The following is a 27,658-nucleotide window of genomic DNA, read 5'->3' on the forward strand; positions in this document are numbered from 1 at the left end:
CAATCGCAGGCTTCGTCTCTCTCTGCACGGCTGCTGCGGCTGGAGCAGGGAATGGTCTCCTTATCTCCACACTCTGGGCTTCTGGAGAAGCTCTTCCAGCACATAGACCTCCACCAGGATGAATTTGTGCAGGTAGGAGAAGCCACACGTGATGCCCTGCTTGTTCCCTTCAGAACCTGGTGGCAGCAATTTACTGGGATGTGAAATGTTGTGCCCAGAGATAGGATTCCATTCAAAATGGTGATAACTTCTTACTAGGATAAAATAGCAGGGCTCATTAGATTTGTGGCAGAGATCCCTTAGTCCTGGGTTCTAGAAAAACACTCTGTCCCTGGCTGGTGTCCACAGCACCTCTGTGGAGATCATGGTTATGCTAGTCCATCTTAGCCCGCTGACAATATTCCTTGGTTCCCAGAGACACCTAGATGGAGCAGAAGAATCTTTTACACTTCAGTGACAACGTTGATAGTTCTTGCTTCATTCCTAACACCAGTGTGGTTACCAGGATGTGGGGTGAATGTGTAGGGGAGGAGAAGACAGGGGACTAAGAACAGAAAGAGTCCTTGGGAGCAAAAAGAGGAGGGGAGCAGTAGGAGAGATGTAGTAGGTGCGGGCCCTGTGTCTCACTGGGCAACTTTCCTCTCCCCTCTCCACAGGCTCTTGTGCCTTCCATTGACACCTGGGCCCGTGACCACAGTTTTCCCACAGGGCCACATGTAGCTCAGGCTATCCTGAACTCAACACCTGGTAGAGGTTAACCTTGGATTCCTGCTCCTCCTGCCTCTGCCTCTCAGGTGCCAGGATTGTAGGTGTGCACCACTGTACTTGACTTCCACGCCACTTTCATGCATCTAGGACCTCCTTTGGGTCGCACTAGACTTCATGTTCTACCCCTGAATACCAATGGTTGCCTCCATCATCCAATATTAAGAATATTGTCATGCAAACAGAGATGAAACCTTTGTGCTTTAAGCAAAGGCACAAAGTTGACTCCCCAGGCCAATGTTCCTAAGCATGGCCTCCGTTGTAACCCTTCCTCCTCTGCAATGGTCACCTGACAGAAAGACCACCTGGATTTCTGGAATGCAAGCAGAATCTCCAGAGTCAGCTGCAGTATGGTGTCTCGTGGGAGCTGAGCTGGGTGTGGGCTTTCTGTCAGAACATCCTGTCTTCTAGCCTCCTCAGACTTGCCATTCTCTACTGTAGAGTGGTGATGGTGGTGACTCTGGGTAAAACCTAATGTTCCCTAAATAAGTTCCCTAATGATAAAAATGTAATTGCTATAATCAGGGAAGAGAAACAAACAAGTAAGAAGCAGAGTCAAGATCAGCCGTCCTAAATTGATGCCATTTTCCCATTATCAACAGTGTTCTGCTAGGCATGTGGGCGCATGCCTGTGGTCCTAGCACCTGGAAGGCAGAGATAAAAGGACTCTCACAAGTTTTCAGTCATTCTGGTTTACATAATACCCCCCCCACTCCAAAAATTTTTTTTTTGACTTAAGCAATTCAGGTTCCAACACTGGACCATGAGTGATGATTATGAATTACTCCACTGGTGGGTGACCTTAGTAAATGTTTGCTAAGGAGTTCTCAAAGTCATGTAATGCTCCAGGCTGAGGTGGGTTGGAGAACTAAACTCATACCTTGATGAGTTCACATCCTGACCAGAAGATCAAACACATAGCAAAGGGCTGACTGCATTCTTTCAACCTACCCTACCACATCTTTGGTATCAGATGCTTTTGGTTTCCAGGTTTTTAATTAAACCCCAAGCTCATCTATCAAGAATGTGTGTGTGTGTGTGTGTGTGTGTGTGTGTGTGCTGTGTGTGCTGTGTGTTTGTGTATGTGTTTGTGTGTATATGTGTTTGTGTGTCTGTGTGTGTATGTGTGTGTATGTGCATGTGGTGTGTGGTATGTGTGGTGTGTGTTTGTATATGTGTTTGTGTGTGTGTATGTGTTTGTGTGTCTATGTGTGTATGTGTGTGTGGTATGTGGTATGTGTGATGTGTGTTTGTATATGTGTTTGTGTGTGTGTGTGTTTGTGTGTCTATGTGTGTATGTGTGTGTGGTGTGTGGTATGTGGTGTGTGGCATGTGTTTGTATATGTGTTTGTGTGTGTGTATGTGTTTGTGTGTCTGTGTGTGTATGTGCATGTGGTGTGTGGTATGTGTGGTGTGTGTTTGTATATGTGTTTGTGTGTCTGTGTGTCTGTGTGTGTGTGTGGTGTGCATGGTGTGTGTTTATGTATGTGTTTGTGTGGGTGTATGTGTTTGTGTGTCTGTGGGTGTATGTGTGTGTGCGTGCGCGTGTGGTGTGCGTGGTGTGTGTTTGTCAGTGTATGTGTTTGTGTGGGTGTATGTGTTTGTGTGGGTGTATGTGTTTGTGTGTCTGTGTGTGTATGTGTGTGTGCGCGCACGCATGTGTGTGGTGTGTGTGGTATGTGTTTGGTGTGTGTGTGTGTGGTGTGTGTGTTTGTGTGTCTGTGTATGTATGTATAAGCCAATGGTCAACATTTCGTGATCTCCTCAGGTGCTGTCCACTTTGTTATTTTGTTGTTGTTGTTGTTGTTGTTGTTTGTTTCTTTTTTTGAAACCAGGGTCTTCCTGACTTATCAAACAGTCTCGGCTGGATAGCTATTGAGCCTCCAGAATCTGCCTGTCTTTGCCTTCCCTGTTCTAGGATCACAAGCATGCACCACACTGGCCAGCTAATGTTTTAGAAAGCCACCGCTGAGGGACTGAATTAGGGCTCTCACACACAGCCGAAATGCTGCCTCGCTCTGACACTTGCTGTTGAGGATCCCTGAGTTTTTAAACTAATCTTCAGGATTTCAAGAACTGAGGAGCGTTTAGGGGGTTGGCTCTCATCAGCCCCTACCCAACAGGACAAGGGCTCTTGTGACCTACCTGATAACACACTCGTATTTCCTCACAGACCCTGAAGGAATGGGTGGCCATTGAGAGTGATTCTGTGCAGCCTGTGCCTCGTCTCAGACAGGAGCTCTTCCGGATGATGGCCTTGGCTGCAGACAAACTCCGGAAGCTGGGAGCTAGGGTGGATTCCGCAGACTTGGGTTGTCAGCAGGTACCAGGGTCTCTTTCCAGCTCAGGAGACTTCTATGGCTATCTTCCTTAGGTGGTGCCAAGAGAAGCACTTACTCAGACCCCCACTGCAATCTCCACAGAGTCCAGGTTGCCCATAAGAATGGAACATTCTCTCTAGTCTAAAATGAGACTGTGCTGTCCACAGCAGGACTATGACCAGAAGATGAAAGTGAAGGCCATGAGTGCGGGTCAGTCTGTTTTCGGAAGACCTGCCCCTCTAGTTCTCCAGGCACTTTGCCCTTGCCTTTCCTTGCATGCACAGGCGGGACCCTGACAGCACCGTTTGCAGAGTGTGCTCTTTACCTGGAACCTTCCTAGTTAGGGTTTCCATTGCTGCAAAGAAACACCATGACCAAAAAGCAGCTCTGGAAGAAAAGCGTTTATTTGGTTTACACTTGCATATCACTGTTCATCATTGAAGGAAGTCGGGACAGGAACTCAAACAGGACTGAAGCCTGGAGGCAGATGCTGAAGCAGAAGCCATGGAAGGGTGCTGTTTACCGACTAGATTTCAGGGCTTGCTCAGCCTGCTTTCTTATAGTACCTAGGACGACCAGACCTCACTCACAGTGGGGGTCTTAGAGAGGAATTCACATTCCCTCCTTTTAGATGACTCTAGCTTGTATCAGGCTGCTATGAAGACAGCCGCCAGCACAGGACCGTTGCTGAGAACTGCCTGCCCTTCTTCCCTGGCAGCTCTGCATTAAAGTTTCCACTGTCTCTTCCTTTAGCACTGAGAACTTTAGAATCATCAAGATTAGATTTCCAGGATTTGGAAAATCTGCTGCTTTAAGCCATTTGAGATCTGAGTTCTTGAAGAATATTTCCAAACAACTATATACAATTTGGCATCGAATAATTACTGATTATCATAATTCCAATATTTATAATGAAATACGGTAATTTACATTCCAGTAATGCTAGTTATTGGAGGGATATCATGGAATACATTTTGTTGCGTGGGTTTGTTTGTTTGTTTGTTTGTTTGGGACAGACTCTCACCATGTGGCCTTGGCTGGCCTAGAACTAACTCTTTGTAGACCAGGCTGGTACAAAGGCATAGGGATCTGGCTGCTTTGTCTCTTTAGATCTAGGAATAAAGGCATGCACTACATAGCCAGCCATTGCATGCACTTCAAAGATGGGGAAAGTGATGTTCAGAAAAAATGACGTAAGCTTTACAGCAACTCAAGGATTGAGTAGACAGGACTCTGTTTTTGGATGTTTTAGAAGAGAGAGTATGTTCTCTTTGAGTTTTGTGTTTGTTTTAATGTTGTGATCCACTGTCCCACAGATGCCTGATGGTCAGAGTCTTCCCATACCTCCTATCATACTGGCCGAGCTGGGAAATGATCCCAAGAAGCCCACCGTATGCTTCTATGGGCACCTGGATGTGCAGCCAGCTCAGAAGGATGATGGGTGGCTCACACACCCCTACACACTGACGGAGGTGGACGGTCAGTGTCACCCGGTCCCTAGGTGGAGCCTTCTGTGGTCAAGTCAAAGGCTGTCCCAGTCTTTAGCTATGAGCAGAACTAGGTCTGGTGGTTCAGGACTATACTCAGGAGGCTGGAGAAAGAATCATAGTTTCAACCTACACCTGTGCTTCAAAGTGAATTTGAGACCAGTCTGGACAACTGATCAAGAGCATATCTCAAAAGCTGGGCAGTGGTGGCGCACGCCTTTAATCCCAGTACTTAGGAGGCAGAGGCAGGCAGATTTCTGAGTTCAAGGCCAGCCTGGTCTACAGAGTGAGTTCCAGGACAGCCAGGGCTACCCAGAGAAACCCTGTCTTGAACAAAACAAAACAAAACAAAACAAAAAAGTGGGAAAAAAAAAAGGGCCAGAGATATAGTAGTAAAGTGCCTGACCTACGTACTCCAGGTCCTAGATTCTAGATTTGATCACACACACACACACACACACACACACACACACACACACACACACACTATACAGAGAGAGGATTAGAGAAATCCTGTCTTCATGTCAAAGAAGTTTCTTTTCTTCCATTTGTGGAAGGAACCGTAACCCTGGGTCTTTGTGACCTGTGGGATGGAATCCTAGGCCAGTGAGAATAGGTGTCTAGATCACAATTTTTAAAATATATCTAATTTGTATTTTGTAAAGAAAGGAAGAAGAAAAGTCAATAGAGATAGACACACATCGCTAGTTCATCATTCTTCCAGCAGACAGATCTCAGCATGAGAGGCTATGCTGGGTGCTGCTCAGCGGCAAACTCCCGGGATATCAAGGAACTTGGACAAAACAGCCGAGTTCTCCTAAGACTAGTGGGGCGTGCTCAAACCAGCTTGTCCTGCGTGACCGCTGTTGAGCACCCTGTTTGTATATAAGGATTTATGCTTTACGCTTCTTTTGTTTGTTTTGCTGGTTTTTTTTTTTTTTTAGACAGTGTCTCAAACTGGCAAAACAACATCCACACTTATAAAATAAAATAAAGTAAAATAAAATAAAATAAAAATCTTTTTGGAGGATAGTTTATTCTGGAGCTAAATATGAATGACCATGGCCCAGGGAAGCAGATTCACAGTTTTCCAAAGAACATGCTCTACTATAGAAGTGGTTGTCTGAGAACAAAGAAAGGCATCACTTCTGACAGATACATGGCCAGAGACCAACCTTGGGGTCTACTCAGCATACATTCCCCAAGCTTTGAAGTTCATAGGATGTTCAGGTCAGACACAGGGGTGAAAAGAAAATGGGCGGGTCCCAAGAGGACTAAAAATATCCCAGAATGTTTGACTTTGGTCTGCAATGTTGTAACTAACCATAATCACAAAGTTCAGTCACTTGAGTTTGTAGAAATTTCTAACACATGTACGGATTGTCTTTTCTCTCAGAATCTGAGTTCCTATAGCTTACATAACTTGGCAGACATCAGCTGGTGGCGCACGCCTGTAATCACAGCACTCTGGGAGGCAGAGGCAGGTGGATTTCTGATTTCTAGCCCAGCCTGGTCTACAGAGTGAGTTCCAGGACAGCCAGGGCTACACAGAGAAACCCTGTCTCAAAAAACCAAACCAAACCAAACCAAAAACAAAAAACCAAACCAAACCAAACCAAAAACCAAAAAACTTGGCAGACATCCCTATACCATTTTGAAATTTTTCTTCTTCCACTTTGAAAGGGAAACTGTATGGACGGGGAGCGACAGACAACAAAGGCCCTGTCTTGGCTTGGATTAATGCCGTGAGCACCTTTAGAGCTCTGCAGCAGGTATGTAGGTGGCCAGCTTTGCTTGGGAGAGGACAGCGGCTGTGAGGCAAGCACAGTCAAACTCGCGTGGAGTTCTTACCCCAGCCTCAGAGGCCTGCTCACTTCCCACAGTAACCCTTGTTGGTATTCTGTCTAAGCTCCACCCCACACCTACCTGGCAATAGCCAAGTATGCCCTGCCCCAGAGATCTGGCCCACTATAAAAGGGGCTACTTGCCCCTCCTCTCCCTCTTTGCTCTCTCTGCTCTCCCACATACTCTCGCCTCTCTGCCCCTTGGGCTCTCCCCCCCCCACGTGGTCATGGCCGGCCTCCACTCCACTTCTCTACTCTCTCTCTCTCTCTCTCTCTCTCTCTCTCTCTCTCTCTGCTTTTCTCTACCACTAACTCCCATCCCCTACTCTGAATAAACTCTATTCTATACCTTGCCTGTGTGTGTGTGTGTGGTCCCTCACACACACAGGGGTCTGCCTGGGCACCCCCTTCCCCCACACTGCCGTGCCACACTCCCTTAACCCCCATCCTCTCTTTTTAAGCCCCTTCAACCCTAAGTGCGTATCACGCCTTAACCATTTTAGAGAGAAAAGTAAAACCTGGGGAAACTCAGAGATCTTACTCAGATTGTAAAGCCAGAGGGCAATCATCCTAGAAGCAGGGATTCCAGCCTGCAGCATCCGCCACTCAAAACCAGCACGGAGCTCAGCAAGGAAAGGCACTTGCTGCCACGCCTGGTTTTGATCTCTAGGACCCACAAAGTGCAAGGAGAAAACCGCATCTTTTACGTGTGTGCTGTAGCGTGTGCATGCCCTGTACCACACATCCACACACATATACACACACATGAAAAAACAGAACCCAGTGCTGGGGAGATGGTTCAGTGACTACTTCACTCCAGGACTTCAGATCCCTAGCACTCACTGTAAAATGCTGGATGAGGTGACATGTTCTATCAATCCAGTACCAGGGTCCTGGAGACAGGTAGAGCCTGGGAGCTTGCTGGCCAGCCAGACTGGGTAACAGTTCAGTGAGAGGCTCTTTCAAAAAACTAAGATAGCAAAAGGTAGAAAGACTCGATGTTGACCTCTGTTCTCCACACAAGCATGCAGGGTTGAGTGAATCTGCACACACATGTGCATGTATACACACACAGCCTATGACAAAACCCACGAGGAACCCGACACACTCCCTAACACTATGTTGTGCCTTAGCACGTGATTGTGAGAGTTTTCCAAAGCCTTCTCTGTGCTCTGGGAGAAAACCCCTAATCTCTCACCTTGGCTCTCAAAGATGCGCAAGTTAGTCAGACAAAAGGGATCAAAACTTTAAAGGCAGCCATCCCAAGTTTGGATAGAAAAACACTAAGATCCATTGTGCTGAAAGATTAAAGACTTTGAGTAAACCCAAAGCAGATTGAATACATTTGAAAAGTTACATTCTTGAACGAAAACTTATCCTGAGGCCTAGCCTTCTTTCAAAGGAAAGAATTCCCCTTTACCATGCCCAGAATGATGGAAACCAAAGAGTAATTGGAAATTGAACCTTTCTTCAAACACACTCTTTAGGGGAACTGGGGAGATCATGCACTTAGTAAAGTAGTCAGAGCTGGTGAGATGGTTCAGTGGTTAAGAGCACCGACTGCTTTTCTGAATGTCCTGAGTTCATATCCCAGCAACCACATGGTTGCTCACAACCATCCATAACAAGATCTGATGCCCTCTTCTGGTGTGTCTGAAGACAGCTACAGTGTACTTACATATTTATAAAATAAATACATCTTTAAAAAAAAAAGTAAAGTACGTGTCGTGCAAGCATGACAATTCAAATTCAAATCCAAAGGACCCATGTAAAAGGCCAGGTGTTCATGCCTGTAGCCCCAGTGCTTGGGGACGAAGAACATCTCCCAACTCCCTGGCCCGTCAGTATAGCCAAACAGGTGAGCTCAGGATTCAGTGAGGAAAAACTTGAAAATTGTTTTTCAAAAATTGTCTTAGAAATTAAGGTGGAGACTAACTGAAGAACACACTAGACATAGACCTCTGGCCTCCACATGCATGTACCCACATGTGCATACACCTGACACCTGTACACACACACACACACAGAGTCCCTTTCTTTTATAGGAAAGAATGTCTCTGTCCCATCCCTTCCTGTCCCACCCTTCCACCCCAACTTCTTGAACCACAGTCAAGCTTTGCAGGATGGAGGCTGCCATCTTTAGGGTCTCTGTTCCAAGTTCTGTCCCAGCGTTAAATCAAAGCCCCACGTGAGATCCTGTCGGCTGTGCTGCTGTAATCAGGGCTGCTTGGAGGGGAACAGTCCACGCGTTGAGTACACATGACTGTTTCATGTATCTGTATCAATACAAACTTATAAATAAAACCTTGCTTGAGCATATTGTACAGTCTTTGTTCTGTTGTTAATCCAGGATCTTCCCGTGAACATCAAGTTTATCCTGGAAGGGATGGAAGAAGCTGGTTCTGTTGGCCTGGAGGAACTTGTCGAAAGAGAGAAGGACCACTTCTTCTCCAGGGTAGACTACATTGTGATTTCAGACAACCTGTGGCTCAGCCAGAGGAAACCTGCACTCACGTACGGAACCCGGGGGAACTGCTGCTTCACTGTGGAGGTACCAGCAGGCGCCAGCCGTGGAGGGAGACTGGAACTGTGGACAGGATAGGGGAATTTTAGAGGATCTTGAAGAAAAAAATCAGGATGTTCTCACTTGGGGCTCACAGCTTGGGAGGTCACCAGTCTTGGGGTTTGAGGGTGTGGTTCACAAACTCCTGAAATCTTAGAGTGAGTATGCTAAGTGTATTTGCTCTAGAGTCCTAGAGGTTTCTCTCAGAACTGTGGGTATAGGATATGAAGGCAGGAGTAATACCTACCAAGATGACTACCTAGTCAGAAGCTAGGCTAGCATTTTGTTTTCTTTTTCCTTTTTTTTTAAAGATTTATTTATTTATTTATTTATTTATTATATGTAAGTACACTACAGCTGTTTTCAACACACCAGAAGAGGGCATCGGATCTCATTACGGATAGTTGTGAGGCACCATGTGGTTGCTGGGATTTGAACTCAGGACCTTCTGAAGAGCAGACAGTGATCTTAACCGCTGAGCCATCTTTCCAGCCATAGGGTAGCATTTTGTAACATCCCCTGTTGTGTGCCTGCAGGCCTTGGTGGCAGGGACCATAGTGCTATCTATGGTCAAGAGGTAACAGAAGGCTGACAGCATTGGAGGCATTGTTTTGTGACACACCACAGCCTTGGGTGGATGTCTTTACATCTGAGCTTTAGTTTCCTATCTCTAAAGTTAGCTAGCACAATCCTCTTACCCCACCCCAAGATTATTCAACCTTTTAAATTGCTTTCAGTAATTCAGGTGACCTGCGACAGCACATACAATTTATAGTACAAAGTCCCTCCTGGTGGGTCATTAGTTAGCCGCTTTAGTTTTCTCACATAAAAGGCTTTAGTGAACCTGATAGAAATATCCAAGAATAGGCACGTATGAGAGTTAGATGACTTAAGAGATTTATGAACTGGCTAGGCGTGGTAGCACACATCTTTACCCCAGCACTCAGGAAGAGAGGAGAGGCAGGCAGATCTCTGTGGGTTCAAGGCAGGCCTGGTCTACACAGGGAGTTCCAGGATACCCAGGAATATATGGTGCGACCCTGTATTGAAAAAACAAAACAAAATAAAATAGAAAGGGTTTAAACAAGATTCAAATATCTTCAATCTTTATGATTTTTATTTTTTTTGAAATGAGAATATGCATTTTTACAATTGAGAAAGCAGTGCTTGGGGATATAGTTCATGGAGAAGCGCTTGGTTGTCCAGTGTGCATGGGACCTCCATCCCAGTAGTTCATGACAGAGTGAAAGAGGGAGAGAAAAGAGAGAGGGGACAATGGAGGAGGTGGAAGAGGAGGAGTGGAGAGGAGAGGACTAAAGAAAAAGAGGAAAAGAAAACAGCATGTTGCTGGGCGGTGTTGGTGCAAGCCTGTAATCCCAGCACTCGGGAGGCAGGGGCAGGCAGATTTCTGAGTTCGAGGCCAGCCTGGCCTACAGAGTGACAGCCAGGACAGCCAGGGCTACATAGAGAAACCCTGTCGCAAAACAAACAAACAAACAAACAAACAACAAACAACAAACAAACAGAAAAAAAAACCCAGCATGTTCTCTGTTAGATGTGCTGATGTGAATTCCAGGGGTATATGACTGAGTAAGTCAGCCTCAGCTAACAGAGAATTCACTGTGAAGAGATAGAGGTACTGAGAGAGATGATGAGGGAATGCTGGGAAACAGGAAGCAGCAGCTGCGATGCCTGGTAGAAGTGTTTGTCAACAAAGCTGGCTGTGAGAAGCAGCAATGGGGCCATTGCCAGAAGGAGCGCAGACTAGATACCAGGGAGCTTCCCAAGGCAGGGGAAAGGAAGAACAGAGGCGGGAGGAGGTGGGGAGGGATGGAATCTAGTGAAGGGAAGGAATTGGCCTCTCTTGAGAAAGTGTCAGGTAGATGGAGAGTGAAGTGGGCAGAGCATCTTGTTTTGCTGTTGGCCTCTTTTCCCCTGCTGAGGAGGAAGGAGATTCACACAGAGCAAACTGAAGGCCATGGGTGTAGCCGTGAGAAAGAGACCCAACTAGAGCACTTGGCATCAGGCAGTATGACAGGCATGGCCTCATGTGTCCATGTAGATGGACACCCATGCTCTGTGTCCAAGGCTGAGAGCTCCGGGAGGGTCGCTGTGAGGTAGAGAGTGCAGAAAATGTATCCCAGTGGAGACAACAGAATGCTGGAGGTAATGAGCACAAATGGAGGAAAACAAAACCAAAGGTTAAGAGCTTGGTAAATCTTGGAAGGACCAAGGAACTAGACATCCTAATGAGGATCAAGGAGCAGGACAGTTAGCTCGGGATTTCAGATGCGAGACTGCCAACCCAGCATGATTTAGTCAGTCCAGGTGCCTAAGAAAGTGAACCCTCACTCCAAAGTGACCAAATGGGAAACTTGTCTTCCACAAAGGGTGTGTGAGAGCAGAGAAAGACTGCTGGGCAGGAATGGCAGAAGGAAAGGGACCAGATACTTAAAACTGATGTGGTAACCATTGGTTCAGCCATACTGAAGTAACTGTAGATGCTGAATTCTGCACCAGGTCTTCAGAAACTGGAAGCATGGTCTAGCGGCTTACACTCTGAGCAAGTGCAGTTTTAGGTCTGGGTTTAGACAAAAGGTTCAGAGGATGACAACTGAGAGGTAGAAGATGGAAAATGACACTGCGTGAGCTACTCCAAGCTTCTGCGACAAAATCAGTCATGGAGGAAGCTGTAGAGGAGACAGGCAGAAAAGAACTGTGAGAGGAAAATTAGGGAGAGAAGAAACTGGGGAAATGACTGTGGGTAAGAGTACTTGCTGTGCACGCATTAGGGTCTGAATTATCCATTATCCATGTAAAGCCAGATATGACCATGGGTGTCTCTAACCCTAGCATTGTGGGATTGGCCAGCTGCTGTAGGCAAATCTGTGAACTTCAGGTTCAGTGAGAGATTCTACCTCAAGGAAATAAAGTGGGGAGCATGAAGGGAGACACTTGGTGACATTGTTCTCTGGCACAATTCTCTGTACACAATGCACACCCTCATACATAGGTACACACATACCCATACACTCACCATACCATACTCAACACACACACACATACACACACACACACACACACAGTGGGGCAGGGACTAGGACAGAGAGAGAGAGAGAGAGAGAGAGAGAGAGAGAGAGAGAGAGAGAACTACTAGGCATATCTTTCACTGTGTGCAAAGGAACCACATCATGGGTAAGTTTATTCTCTCTGATCTACTTTACAGGTGAAGTGTAGAGATCAAGATTTCCATTCAGGAACCTTTGGTGGCATCCTCAACGAACCAATGGCTGACTTGATTGCTCTTCTAGGTAGTAACGTACTCTGCACATCAGTTCTGTTTGCTCTCCTTGGTTTCTGGGTCATCTCTGGAAACGTCTACAGCAATAGAAAAACGATGTGCTCAACCTTTCTTTCCTCCCTTGCGCTCGCTCTCCAGGCTTTGAAGCCCATGCTGTGCGTTCTTTCTTATCATGAACTGATAGCTCTACTTGTACTTACTTCCTATTTATTTACTTGTTTTTAAAAAGTTGTTTATTTTGTATACATGTATCTATGGGCAGGCACACAAGTGTGTGCAATACATGTGTGTGGCATGCATGTGGAGGGCAGAGGTCAGTCCTGGGTGTCACTCCTCATTTCTCAGGTGTTGCCCTTTTTGGTATTGAGATATTGGAATGCAGAGCTTACCACGTAGGCTAATCTGACTGGGATACAAGAGACTTTTATCTCTGCATCCCCAGAGCTGAATTTGTATCTGCATGTCACTGTGCCCAGATTTTTATCTTCTGAGACTGGGTCTCACTTTTCAGCCTTGGCTAGCCTGAAGCTTGCTGTGGAGACCAGACTGACCTTAGACTCATAGAGATCTGTCTGCCTGGGCTTCTTGATTTTTTTTAAAATTAAAGGTGTGTGCCATATCCTCTGGCACAGTGTCCGTATTTTTTTTAACAAGGGTCTAAGTTATCAAATGCAAGTCTCCATGCGTCTATGACAAGTATTTACTACCTGGTCCATCTCTGCAGCCCCCTTCTTTTATTGGGTGTTATGACACATCTGGCCATGCACAAATATAAGGGGATGTAGAGACTGGAAGAAGTTATAGGAGCCATCCCTGACTCCCTCCAATACTTCTAGAGCAAGGGGACAGGAATGACAGCCCCAAGCCAGCTGAAGTACAGATGTCATTTTCAATGGCATTATCTTATCTCCACTCCCTCTGCCTGTGTGTGTGTGTGTGTGTGTGTGTGTGTGTGTGTGTGTGTGTGTGTGTGTTTTGGGTATGGTATGGTGAGTGTATGGGTATGTGTGTACCTATGTGTGAGGGTGTGCATTGTGTACAGAGAATGTGCCAGAGGACAATGTCATCAATACAAAGGAGGACTTTCTGACTGCAGATAAATGAGCAAGTGACAACAATCAGAACAGAGTTAAGTGATGTCATGAGTGAAGCCCTGTCCCAGGAGCCTCTGTGTCATAAATGGTACCCATGACAGCCCAGCCCTCAGTACCCTGGGATCGTGTAGGTTCTTGGTGGGAGTGACTAGCTGTGGTCAGGCATTGCCACAGATCAGCTGCATGAAATTCAGCAAATTCCTTAAATTATTTATTTTTGGGTTTTCCCAGGTGCAAGTGGGCATCATTTACCTGTTCACCTAGGAAGTTTTCTGAGGGTTACTATTGCTGCCATGAAACACCATGACCAAAAGCAACTTGGGGAAAGAAAAGGTTTATTTGATTTATACTTCCACATCACTGTTCATCGTTGAAGGAAGTTAGGACAGAGACTCAAACAGGGCAGGAAACTGGAGCTGATGCAGAGGCCATGGAAGGTGCTGCTTACTGGCTTGCTCTTCATGGCTTGCTTAGCCTGATTTCTCATAGCAGCCAGGACACTCAGCCCAGGGGTGGCCCCACCTACCATGGAATGAGCCCTCCCACGTCAATCGCCAATTAAGAAGATGTCCCATTAGCTTGTCTGTAGCTTGCTTTATTTAGGCATTTTCTTAATTGAGCATCTCTCTTCTCACATGACCATAGTTGTTAACATAAAACTAGCCAGCACGTGTTATTTTGAGGATACATATGTACGGAGGATCCAGAGATGATTACTGGTCTGCCCTGGTGAGAAAAAAAAAACAGTTCTTATCTTACCAAGGGCTCCAGAAATGATAGTGCCAAATATCTGAACGCTACTTGGCATCACTTTCCAAGGTTGATTGGCACAGAGATGCCAATGTGTTTGCTGACTGCAGTTCACCAGACCTCTGCTCCTGACCTCCTGCAGGCTGACTAGCCTGTGCAAACAGAGGTGTTCTCAGAGATCCAATTTTCCCAGGCTTGACCTATCTGGTAGCTCTTGTCAGTACCAAGGCTGCCTAAGTAGAGTCCCCCAGGAAGCTAGGAAAACTGAAACTTGAGGGGCCTCACTTGTAGGAGCCTCTTCCATAGTCCTCGTGGGGGACCCTCACAAGGGTATAGCCACACTTGGTGGATTTCTTTTTTAAGGTTCAAAAGTTGCACAATATCTCAGTTTGCCACATCTGGCGCTGTGTTCTTTAAGCAAACTTTTTCCTTTGGGACCTCCTTCTAGAGAGTGGGATGATGGGCATTCACTGCTATGCATGGCTCAGGAAATGCTAGAAATGGAGCCCAGAGCTTCAGAAACGCTGGACAAAGCACTGTAATAACTGAACCCTAGCCCCAGCCCTATTTTTCTCATCTTTTGAGACCAGATTGACCATGAGATCTCAAATCATCTTGACTTCCCCTTCCAAGTACTGAGTTTACAGGGAGGTGTGAGCCACCATGCCTAGTTGCCAAAGGCATTATTGATACCTAATATCTACTATCATTTAGAATGTCAAAATTCTAAGGTACTCCTGGGAGCAGTGATGATGTTTCCGGTGGGGGCTTCCACGGTCGCTCCTTTCCCCTCTGTGTACTTTCCAAAGGTCTCAGGATCATAATGTCCATGGAAAGTGAGCAGGAAGTGGGGACGACCTCACGATGGAGCAAATGTTCCAGTGGTAAATATTGATATAGTTTCCCCAATGCAAGATGTGAATTACTTCTAAATAGCAGATGTGAACATTCCACGGCTCCTGGGGGGACCTCTGTGGATGTCCTTAACCAGATTTCACATGAGTAAACTTCAAGGGAAGAGAAGATGGGTAAAGCATCTTTCCTCAGTTAACGTGCATGACTCGGTATACATAACGTGTATAACATGTATGCTCGCAGGCGCATGACTCGTTATACATAACGTGTATAACGTGTGTGCTCGCAGGCATGTCTCTCGTCTGCTAGTGGAGAAGATGGTGGCGCAGAGCAAATATTACAATTTTAAAATCCAGTGTGTGCCAAGAAATCTAGTTATGTTCAAACCCCAGCATAGTCCACCTAGGACATCTTATCTCTACTCCCTCCATCGTGTGTGTGTGTGTGTGTGTGTGTGTGTGTGTGTGTGTGTGTGTGTGTAAAGGAAATCTGAGAAAAGATTTTGGGAAGTTTCAGTTTCTTGTACGAGTTTGTAGGAATGTGTGTGCAAAATATATGCACTTGTGTATATTTAATAATTTATAACTATCATTTCTTAACTTGGGATAAGATAAGCACGAGGCTTGTTTGTGCTATCAAAGATGCAGAACCATGTCTCACTCTGCCTTGGCTAGGTAGCCGTTGGAGCAATCTGACGCAGGCTGAGCCTGCCTTACGACCACTTCCTTCTTGGTACTACAACCTCTTGGTTAAATGGATCTGTTGCCAATGGAACTGTCTGCCATCTGGCCAGGGGACAGAAGCAGTCATGGGACTGCTTTTGCCACCGAGGACGGGGGCGGGGTGGGGTGGGGTCTTATCTGGCCTTGCTCCGGGACCTCAACATTGGTACATTTGTAATCTCTGCATCTCTCTGTAGGTAGCCTGGTAGATTCATCAGGCCACATCCTAATTCCTGGAATCTATGATCAAGTGGCTCCTATTACAGAGGAGGAAAAGACAATGTATGAAAACATTGATCTGGACCTAGAAGAATACCGGAAGAGCAACCAAGTTGAGAAATTTCTGTTTGATACCAAGGTATAACCATAGCTGCACGCACAATCCAAACGAGGATGCTGCTTCCAAATCCTGTATTCCAAGTGTCTAATGAGCACCACACAGTGTGGGTCTGTGCATCGTAGTGCACAGGCAAAGGTTAAATCGCAGGCAGGTTTTGACATTCACGGCCACTTTCCTCTGGTCTGGATCAGTTGTCCTAGGGAGCAGTTGGTACAGGCGTCTGCATCTAACCATGAATAATGACTCGCTCGGCAGCAGTGTCTTCCCACAGCAGTTTATTAATTTAAATCCCATTCCACTTTCCGTCAGGAAGCCGAACTTTCTGAATGTTCAAAAATTGGGAGCCACTGTCTGAAACATCAGCTCCAACACCTGTAATCGTTCACTTTCTCAGGCGTTACCAAGACCCTTCAGGGCCAATGGGGAAACCATAACATTCCGTTCCCAGGGCTGTGAAGATACTTAGAACTCAGAGCAGAAATCCCCAAAGAATTTAAAGTTCCTGTTTGTTCGCTTTCTCCTATTTTTTAAAAGACTATATTTTTTAAAAGACTATATTGCCTGCTGAGGGCCGAAGAGATTCACTTAATGATTAAGAGCATGTATTTTTTTCCTTTTTTAGGATTTATTTGTTTATTTCATGTATGTAGGTACACAGTAGCTGTCTTCAGACACACCAGAAGAGGGCGTCAGATCCCTATTATAGATGGTTGTGAGACACCATGTGATTGCTGGGATTTGAACTCAGGACCTCTGGAAGAGCAGTCAGTGCTCTTTACTGCTGAGCCATCTCTCCAGCCCAAGAGCATGTATTGATCTTGCAGAGGACTTGAGTTCAGACTGCAGCCTGAATGCTGGTTGGCTCACAACTACCTGTAACTCTAGTTCTATGGCCTCTGACATCCTGTTCCTGCCTCTTTAGGCACGGTACTACATACATATGCATAGAACTCACTATACCTGCACCCACACATGCGCGCGCGCGCGCGCGCGCGCACACACACACACACACACACACACATGCACATACACATACTCATATAATTCACACACACATATATACACTCATACAATTCACACACACACACACACACACACACTAGCAAAATTAAATCTTAGAAAGATAGTTTCCTGCTAAGATGTTGGTAGCTGTGTTTGATTCCCTAGGAACTGCCCAGAGAGGACAAATCCATGCTGATTGTAAGTGCTAGTGTTTTCTGTGTGTGCATTTCTTCCCACAGACTGCATTTGTGAAACTACACTAGAATGAAATTGGCTCGAACACTGAAGACTTATTTAAGGAGCTCTGATGAATAAAATTTAGGACTTTCATTGTCAGTACAGCACTGGTTAGAAATTTATAATTGGATCCAGTTTCTTTTTAAACTTTTTTCCAATGATGATGATGATGATGATGATATATGGTGTGTTTGTGTGACACACATGGAGCCAGAGGATAACGTCCAGGCGTTGGTTCTCTCCTTTCACCTCACCAAGGAGGGATCTTGGCTCTCCCACTCTTCACACCCCAGGCTGGCTAGCCTGTGTGCTCACATCTCCACCTCTCTTCCTATGGAAGGAGTGCCAGGATTACAGATGCGTGCCTCCACAACTGACTGTTGCACTTGGATTCTGGGGATCAAATTCAGGTTGTCAGGCTCCATGGCAAGTGCTTGTACCCACCCAGTATTCTCATTGACCCTGGATTCAATTTCCGAACCCGTTCCCGACGGGCAGTTCTTCGTGGCGGCGGCATGCACAGCCTGAGGCAGCGGAAGACAAGAAGCCTCCTATGCTGATATTATTAGTCTGACTATATCATTAGCCCCGATATAGCTAACTCGATTCTAATTAACTTGTGAGTGGGTCTCAGGAGCATAGATGTTAGAGACACCAGCAACTTAATTCAGCTGAGATTTGTTTTATTTGCAGTGCTAGGGGAATGGCCCTAGGGCTTTGTGCATGTTAAGTAAGTACTCTGCTCTTGAGCTATACCTCTACTCATTCCTTCCATCTATCTGTTCTCTAGCTGACTATCTATCTCTCAACTCTCTATCTATCATCTATCTATTTTGAGAATAGGTCTCATTATATTTCCCTGGTTGGCCTGAAACTCACTATGTAGACTAGGCTGGCCTTGAACTTACAAAGATCTGCCTGTTTGTTTCTGTGATGGGGTTAAATGTGTGTGCAGCCACCCCTGACTTGCTTTTTGATTTTGGAGTATGATCTCTTCTAGCTGAAGCTGGTCTCACACTCACTAAGGAGCCAAGCATAACCTTGAACTCCTGACTTTGTTGCCTCCGTCTCCCAAATGCTAACAGTAAAGGCATCTTCCACCAGGCCCAGATTATGTGGTGATGGGGACTAAATTGAGCTTTGTGCGTGCTAGGCAAGCACTCTGCCCACCTGGGCTACAGTTCCAGCCCTCAACGGAGCTTTAGTCACTTGTTCTCTGCATGGTTTAGGAGGAGCTCCTGATGCACCTGTGGAGGTATCCGTCTCTCTCCATCCATGGCATCGAGGGTGCCTTTGACAAGCCTGGAACTAAAACAGTCATTCCCGGCCGAGTCCTTGGAAAATTTTCAATCCGTCTAGTCCCTTCCATGACTCCATCTATGGTAGAGACACAGGTAAGAAGTTTTGTCACTAGGTCCAACAGTTCTGGGTTCCATACACTGTGGCAAACTAAGCAATTCTGTGATTATCACTGAAGTTTCATTTTTTTTTCCAATACAAAGAATGAAACAAATGACAAGAGACCCCCATCAGTCTTACTTGGTGCAAACCTCTTCCCTCAATTACACTTGCAATTACAGAGGTCAGAGAACTAGCCATTTGGAGGTGCAGTGATGGGAAATTTGTAAAAATTAGACGGTAGCTATAAAAGGAAGATTGGTTTTACACATAGATGGAGTGGGCAGATGACTACGCTTGGCTGGAGCCAGAAACTCAGAGGCCCACGCATTTCTTACCCATGATGTTTGAAATCAGCTTGTTGAAAGAGCCATTGTAAGGGAAGCACTATCTGGAAGGAGTGATCCATCTGCATTACCAGCCCATTATTAATTTACCTCCAGTTGTTTTAACAGGGAGTAGACTTTTGAATAAGGGAGCTCAGGACATCTCTCAATGCTCTCCTTGGTCTCTGGCCTTGTCAATCCTCTGTTTTGGTCTTGGGCTCAATTGCGTTCTAAAAGTCTCCTTTCCTCATCCATCTTCCCTTCCCTCCTGCTGCCTTTCTTCCTTTTGGAAGCACTGCTGCTTTATCTTATAATACACATTATATTGGGCAGGCCCTTCCCTGTCTCATTTGTGGCTACATCCCCAGCACCTTGGGGCTAATGAATTCTAGCTGAAGGAATGAAATGGAAGCAGTCATTTGGAGGCTGGAGCCTCCTGTGAGGAGTTCCTGGTTAGCCATTGGAAAGGAGTGGAGCAGATTGTTGAAATGCCTCCTTTACTGTTTATCTTAGAATTGCTTCCATTTTGCAGAATTTCCCAGGATGTGCAATGTCCCTCAAATATTCACTAGAGTGCTACTAGATCACTAGTACAATGGAGGAACTGTATTTTTTTGTGTTTCATACTTTGCAGCAAACATCACTAAGCTGCCACTACAGATGGGGGACTGTGAAGGCACATGGGTGGAGGGGTAATTAGAGCCTATGTTTCCCCTCTGGGTAAAGCCCAAAGCCTTGGAAGCTTCTGTTCACTGTCATGCACCCAGTGGCATAACTAAGAACTCACAATGCTCAAACTTGGCAGATCAAGGTTTCCACTGGTTTCTGGGTGGAAAACTATACACTCTGCATGAGCAAATACCATTGACTGTGTTACCTTCTAGGTGGCCCAGCATCTGGAAGCTGTGTTCTCTAAAAGGAATAGTTTCAACAAGATGGCTGTTTCTATGGTACTAGGACTCCACCCATGGACTGCAAACATCAATGACACTCAGTACCTTGCAGCACACAGAGCCATCAAAACAGGTGGGACTTATATTTTTATTTACCTATTTTCAGCGGGGCCAAAACACTTAAAACTCAAATATCAACTGTCTTCTTTATCTGTGGTGCCACTGATTACAGTTTTCTAGCGGGACAGAAGCACTAGAATGAGTATGTATTAAACAGGAGTTTATCTAACTGCTTTTCCTGAGACAGCCTGGGTATCCAACAATGGCTGCATTCCACTGTGAGATAGCTTCTTGGTCTGTGAGGTTGGGTGCTAACTTGATGCAGTAGGCCTGGAAGATTCCTGGAGAGCTATTGGTCTTCAGAATGGTTACTACATTTTGTCTAGTCCATTGCCCCAGCCCATGGACTGCCATCTCCCTCATTCAGGGTGGCTCTTCTCCCTCCCAATTAATTCTCTTTGGAGACACTCCCTGATGGGCATAGAACTGTGCCTCGGCCTTCTAGGTGATTCTAAATCCAATCAAACTAACAATGACGATTAACAATCACAAGCACTTAGCTACTAAACAGAAAAGCCAGGGTTCAAATTAAAGTCTTTAAGCAAAATGATAGATTAGGAAAACTTAATACTCTCCTGAAGGAAAACTTACAGACATGTTGGCCAACACATAAAAAATATCTCTTTAACAGCATGGTAGACACTTAGGGATTATAAATGGAGAAACTATAGTCCAGTGGAAAGATCCGTCCCTATGAGCATCTCTTCTTGGTCATAGAAAGGAACAAGCTATGATGGCCTCTGGGCAGTATGAAGCAGGAATTAAAAAATGAGACCCAAACATGTAAAGGTAGTTGTCTCCTGAGAGCACTGCTTGGTAGTGTGTGTGTGTGTGTGTGTGTGTGTGAGAGAGAGAGAGAGAGAGAGAGAGAGAGAGAGAGAGAGAGAGAGAGGAAGAGAGGGAGAGAGAGAGAGAGGACAGAGAGACAGAGAGACAGAGACATAGAGAGACAGAGACAGAGACATAGAGAGACAGAGAGTCAGAGAGACAGACAGAGAGACAAAGACAGACAGAGTCAGACAAAGATACAGAGAGAAATCAGGTGATAACCATCTTGTGCTTTGAATGAATACGATTTTCTCTAATAATTTACAGTCATGGACCCATTCTTACTTAGGTTTGCTACTCTGGTTATAGTTCACCACATTCTAAGTCTATAACTAGACTGCTTAGTTCCTGTGACCATAAATATGGTGTTCCCACAAAAGGGCTTTATGGAGATATATTACTGTGATGTCGATTCTTGGTTGTTGACTACATCTGGAATTAACTAAAACCTAAATCTTTGAGCATATCTGTCAGGGATTTTTTTTCTTAATTAAATAATTTGGAGTGGGAAGACCCACTTCTAACCTGAATCTTTGAGGTGTGAAGATCCACTCTTAACCTGGGCCACACCTTTTGCTGGAAGTCTGCACTAAGGACACGGAAGAAGGAAGCTTGCTCTCTTTGCCTGCTTGCCTTTGCTCGCACTAGCAAGTCCATTCCTTCAGAATAGCCAATGTCTGCTTCCATGGCAACAATAGCTTACTAGACAGATTCCTGCATGTACCGAAGATGATCTGAGACCCCCAAACTTGTGAACTGAGCAAAATAGGGAAGCCCAGGCATTTTCTATTAATTCTTTAGAGTTGTTTTATTTCATGTGTTGAGTGTTTGCCTGTGCAACACCTGGAGGTCATAGAGGTCATTGGAGTTGCTGCAATGGATGATTAATGAGACCTTGTGTGTACTATGAAGAACCAAGATTTTCTGGAAAGGGCAGTAAGTCTTTTTATCCACCGAGCCATTCCTTCAGCCTTGCCCAGACCTTTCTGAAGCAAACTCCCTGCTGAGATTGAGGGACACAGACCTGAAAAACACACAGAATAAATCTAAGATTTAGAGAGCCATTCTCTCCTATAGTGTCATTTCTAATGATCATATTGTTAACAGATATTTCACTAGTAACACGCCAAAGGGGAAGAGACAGGAAGGCAATTGGAATGAATGCCATGGAGAAATGACATGTGTGAAATAGCAAAGGCAGATACCATATAGAGTTAAGGAGACTTCTTACCTGGCACTTCTTGTGGTCATCACAACAGACGTCAGGTAGCAGAGGATGTTTATAGAGACATTTGCTAAAGACATTGTGTTAGCCAATGAGAGCAAATCTGCACTAACAACAAGGCTTCTCTCCACATGCTCGCTTGCCTTTGTGAGTAAAGGGAGGGGACATAGGGCTGCAGAGATGGCTCAGTGTCTTGCGCACTTGTTGCTCTTGCAGCCACCCAGGTTCAGTTCCCCACACCCACACGATGGTTCACAACCATCAGTCACTCCAAGTCCAGAAGATCCAGCCCCTTCCTTCTTCTGACCTTTGTAGGGAGCAGGCATGCTTGTGGCATGCACACAGAGGAGCAGGTATGACACACGTGCACATAAAATAAAATAAGTAAATAGATCTAATTTTACAAAGAGGAGGTGGCGTGCTTTGTTTGGTTTCTTTATTTGCCATTTCCACTCCACTGGCAACTTTTTCTCAGAGCTGGCGGTTGCGCTAATCTCTGTCTAACGCCAAGGGCAGCAGCTGCAAGTACTTCATGAGATACCTTGAAAACTGGACACAAAGATGATGACATGAGGTTGATAGGTAAGGACAGCTACATTTATCCATGTCACCATAAGATGACGACAACAAAACTCCACTTCCATAACATTTAATTCATGGTTCTGATGATTAACTTTAACTGTCAACTTGACACAACTGAGCATCACCTGGAAAGTCTCAACACAGAACTGCAGTAGATTGGGTTGCCCCGTGGAAATGAGAATAGGGGATTGTGTTGATGAAGCTAATTGATATGGGAAGATTCAATCCACTGTGGGTAGCACCACTTTGTATGCAGGGGTCCTGACCAAGCAAGCATGAATGCATACACTTCTCCTACCTCTTGCCCAATGATGTGACATAACCAGCTGTTTGAACTTCCTGCCCTGACTTCCCCAAAATGATGAGCTGCAGTCTGGACTTGTAAGATGAAATAATCTTGTTTGCCCTAAACTGTCTTTGTCAGGAATATTGTCACAACAGAAATGAAACTAGAACTATAAGGTGTAGCATATCATTTTGAATCTTGCCAAAATGTGCACAACATCTTCCAGTTATGGGAAAACACGATACTATATCAAACCAAGGAAAACCTTGTAAAACATCTGATCAGTACCCTGTAAAAGGGACAAGGGCGTGAAAGATGAGAGAATACTGAGGAAACTTGTAAGAACAGAAGGCTGGTGGGGTTCTGTCAGATCCAGAAATAGGAAGAAGGAAAGATGAATGAAATGTTAACTAAGTCTAGAATATAGTTATTTGTTGGGGAACTTTGTCCTCCATGCACAACACAGTAGTTCCTCCCTTAAAGTCAACTGTAATTATTAGAAGACCCTCACAGTATTAGGGTGACGAATGTTTCTTTGTGAAAGGAAGAAAGGTGGCAGAAGGCAGGCCACAAGGAAACCTTCACAGTGGAGGTAAGAGGCCATGCTTCTCCATGAGCAGATGTAATGGTTAACAATTCCTGGCGTAAGGGGGCATTTGTTGTTCATGCTCCTGCACCTGACACCAACTGAACTCACTGGGGCACCGAACTAGACTTGGGTAGGATTCTCCCCCACCCTCCCCCTGGTGTGTTGGCGCCTTGGCTAGAATGAGCAAATGTTTGCTCACCTTTGACCAGGAAAAGTCTTACAACATTAGGAGATAAAAGTTATCACTGTTAAGCCAGGCAGGGCTAGTGCACACCTTTAATCCCAGCACTCTTGAGGCAGAGGCAGTCGGATCTCTGTGAGTTCAAGGATTGACCAGGCGGTCTACAGAGCTTGTTCCAGGACAGCCAAGGCTACATAAAGAAACCCTATCTCAGGGAGATGGCCAGATGACCATAAGAATGAACGGAAATCTATAGATGTCAGGGGTGGGGGGTAACTTGAGGATGTACCAGAGACCTGACATAGGGGAGGCTCCGAAGAACCAATGGGTGGTGACCTTAGCAGTGGGAATATGGAGTCTGAAGAGGCTGCCTCCTATAGCCAAGCAGGAACCCCAGTGGAGCGATAGGGATATCAACCCACCCACAAAATTTTTGGATCCCAAATTTGTCCTGCCTACAAGAAATGCAAGCAGAGACTGAGAGAAGGGCCAAACAATGACCAGCCTAGCCAGAGACCCATCCCATGGGCAAATACAAATCCCTGACACTATTAAGGATACTCTGTTATGCTTGGAGACATGAGCCTACATGGCTGTCCTCTGAGAGGGTCCACCGTGCTGCAGCTGACTTAGATGCAGATGCAGAGACCCACAGCCAAACATAGGATGGAGCTTGGGGACTCTTATAAAAGAGTTGGTGGAAGGACTGAGGGCCCCCACTGGGATAGGAACTCCACAGGAAGACCAACAGGATCAACTAACCTGGACTCTTGAGGGCCTTCAGACACTGAACCACTAACCAAAGATCACAGATGGAACTAGGGCATCCCCCTGCCCCTGAACATATGTAGCAGATGTACTACACAGCGTTTGTATGGGTCCTGAACAATTAGAGGAAGTGGGCTGTCTCTAAAGCTGTTGCCTGTCTGTGGGATCCATTTCGCCCACTCTTTTGTCTTGTCTGGCCTCAGTGGGAGAAGAAGCACAGAGCCTTACAGAGACTTGATATGCTAGGCTGGGGGATACCTGGAGGGGGGCCTCCACACTCTCAGAGGAGGAGAGGAGGGGGCTTGAGGGAGAGACAGAGATCAGGATACAAAGTAAATTTAAAAGAAATGTAATTTTTGGTGCCCATCCAAAGCAAGCAAAATAGAAACCTTGTCTTGAAAAACAAATAAATACAACCACTTTGGAAATCAGTCTGGTGGTTCCTCCCTCAAGAAACTGGACATGACACTTCTGGAGGTCGCTGCTATACCACTCCTGGGCATATACCCAGAGGATTCCCCAGCATGCAATAAGGACACATGCTCCACTATGTTCAGAGCAGTCTTATTTATAATAGCCAGAAGCTGGAAAGAACCCAGATGTCCCTCAATGGAGGAATGGATACAGAAAATGTGGTATATTTACACAATGGAATACCACTCAGCAATTAAAAACAATGAATTCATGAAATTCTTAGGCAAATGGTTGGAAATGGAAAATATCATCTTAAGTGAGGTAACCCAATCACAAAAGAATACACATGGAATACAATCACTGATAAGTGGATATTAATTAGCTCAGAAGCTCTGAATTCTCAAGACACAATTAGCATATCAAATGATACCCAAGAAGAGGGAAGGAGAGGGCCCTGGTTCGGAAAAGAGTTGATCCAGAATTGTAGGAGAGTACCAGGACAGGGAAATGGGAAGGAGGTGATTGGGAAATGGGCGGAAGGAAGAGGGCTTATGAGACCAATGGGGAGGGGGGAACCGGGAAAGGGGAAAGCATTTGGAATGTAAACAAAGAATATAGAAAATAAAAAAGAAAGAAAGAAAAACAAACAAAACAAAGAACAAGAACAAAAATCAATCAAAAAAAACACAAAGAAACACAAAGGAAAATAAAAGAAAAATATACTACTGTTAGCCTCTGAGTCTTGGTTGTTGCACAATAGTTATATAAGATGATTATATGAGGAAATCAGAGTTGGTGCTGTACAGGAATGCTGTGTGGACTATGTTTGCAATTTCTAAAAATTTTACCTTGCTTCAAAATTAAAATTTTAAGCCAAGTATGGCCACACACAAGTCCAGCACCTGGCACACTATGTTTGCAATTTCTAAAAATTTTACCTTGCTTCAAAATTAAAATTTTAAGCCAAGTATGGCCACACACAAGTCCAGCACCTGGCACACACGGGACTTTGAGTGTGACAGAAGTCTGGGCTTTGTAGTGAATTACATGCCAGTTGACAAGACTTGACAAGACTCCAGAGAAATAAAGAAAAGTATACAATACTATACTCACACACATTATCATCCTCAGAGTCTCATCATGATTTATTCTAGTGCCTTTTTTGCCTGTGTTTTAGTGTTTGGAGTCGATCCTGATATGATCCAGGATGGGTCAACCATTCCTATTGCCAAAATATTTCAGGGTATCACACAAAAGAGTGTGATGATGCTCCCGCTGGGGGCTGTGGACGATGGGGAGCACTCTCAGAATGAGAAGATCGACAGGTGAGTGGACCCTGTGAAGGCGGGGAGCTCTCTGTGGGCCTGTCTGCCAGCCTTGTGGGAGACTGGACAATAACAGACCTGGTATTTTAAGGCCGTAGGCTTATCCCCCACATTTCCTTAGGTTGGGAACACCAGGTTAAGCCTCTTTTCAGACCGCTGCCGTCCTTGTGTGTCCTTGCGTGGCCAGACTAAAGCTGAGGAGGACAGAGAGGAAATGAGGTGGAGGAAGGCGTGGTTCTGCTGGAGGCAAAGGAGGGGTCCCGGGGCTTCTTCCCCATAAGTTCACCAAGCCCGTGGAATTATGGGGCATCCTCTAAGATCGCTTAGACTTAGCCATCTTCTCACTGGAAGGCCCGCCCTCCCACGCTGTCCCGTTGCCGGTGAGGGCTTTAATGTATGGATTTGGATTATATAAACCTCCTAATGAGGGGTAAACATGAGTGTCTGACTCTTCAACCCTGACATGGCCAAAGGCGAGAAACAAAGGAAAGGGGACTTGAGGCCAGGACTAATTCCCCTCTCATCCTTCTCCTCCTCGTTTCTCTCTTCCTTCTTCATCCCCCCACCCACCCACTCTCCCTCCTTCTTTTCCTCCCTCTCTGTTCTGAGACAGAATCTCATTCTATACCTCTGGCTGACCTGGAAATATCTATGCAGATCAAACTGGCTTTGAGGTTGCAATGATCCTTTTACCTCTGTCTTCTAAATGCCAGGATTTGTCATTTATACCATGTCTGGATATCATCTTCTTAATAATAATGTCATTTTCCTTTTGTGAATGACTTTGGTCCCAGGAATTTCAGAAGCATGCCAAGTACTTTAGATAGATAGGATTTATAACAGGTACAGTTTTTCTGTGGACACGATAGAGTGTTTTCCTTTTTCATGTAAGTGGAAATGTTTTCTTGTTCTTATTTTTTGTTAGGTGGAACTACATACAGGGGTCGAAATTATTCGCTGTCTTTTTCCTGGAGTTGTCAAAGCAGCATTCAGGACAGCAGGTGCCTTCCGGTGTGTTCTGACCCACCGGCAGCTCTCCCTCCTCAGACCCTGGGCAAAGCTGGAGTTGGGGAAATTCAGGAAGTGTGGAAAATAAAAGGTTTGGAAGGCACAGACAGTGGAGATGTCTTAGCAGTTCCCCAGTCACTTATCTTCCACATGTCACAGCTACCTGGACGATTAGTTCAGGCGGGATGTCTCTTCTGTCAGTTTCTGTCAATTGAAAGTACCAATTCTGTCACTTTCAATTCCATTGGCTTAACCCTCTAGTTCACTTTCCAGGCCCTGAAGAACTGTGGTTCCCACTCATCAGATCGGGGTCTCAGGACCAGAGTTACCTTCACCTCTGTTCCCTTAATAATGGAAGTGGTGGCTTCCACACTGGCTAGAGTGATTTCCCTGTGGATTCATTTTTAGAACAGTTACTGGGGCACAGTTCTCCC

At 45.4% G+C, this 27,658-nt stretch overlaps 1 protein-coding gene across 1 annotated transcript; it reads left to right on the top strand.

The window, feature by feature from the left end:
* On the top strand, nucleotides 1-27,238 carry Cndp1 (carnosine dipeptidase 1). Its single transcript, XM_052155943.1, has 11 exons — nucleotides 1-132; nucleotides 2,939-3,088; nucleotides 4,403-4,565; nucleotides 6,257-6,345; nucleotides 8,768-8,968; nucleotides 12,207-12,291; nucleotides 15,900-16,060; nucleotides 18,511-18,675; nucleotides 19,890-20,031; nucleotides 26,069-26,216; nucleotides 27,142-27,238. Exons 1-11 carry the CDS (start codon nucleotides 52-54, stop codon nucleotides 27,236-27,238), a joined length of 1,482 nt encoding a protein of 493 aa, XP_052011903.1. The 5' UTR covers nucleotides 1-51.
* Nucleotides 27,239-27,658: the final 420 nt, after the last annotated feature.

Source organism: Apodemus sylvaticus, chromosome 13 (genome assembly GCF_947179515.1).
Source record: "Apodemus sylvaticus chromosome 13, mApoSyl1.1, whole genome shotgun sequence".
NCBI classification, from domain to species: Eukaryota; Metazoa; Chordata; class Mammalia; order Rodentia; family Muridae; genus Apodemus; species Apodemus sylvaticus.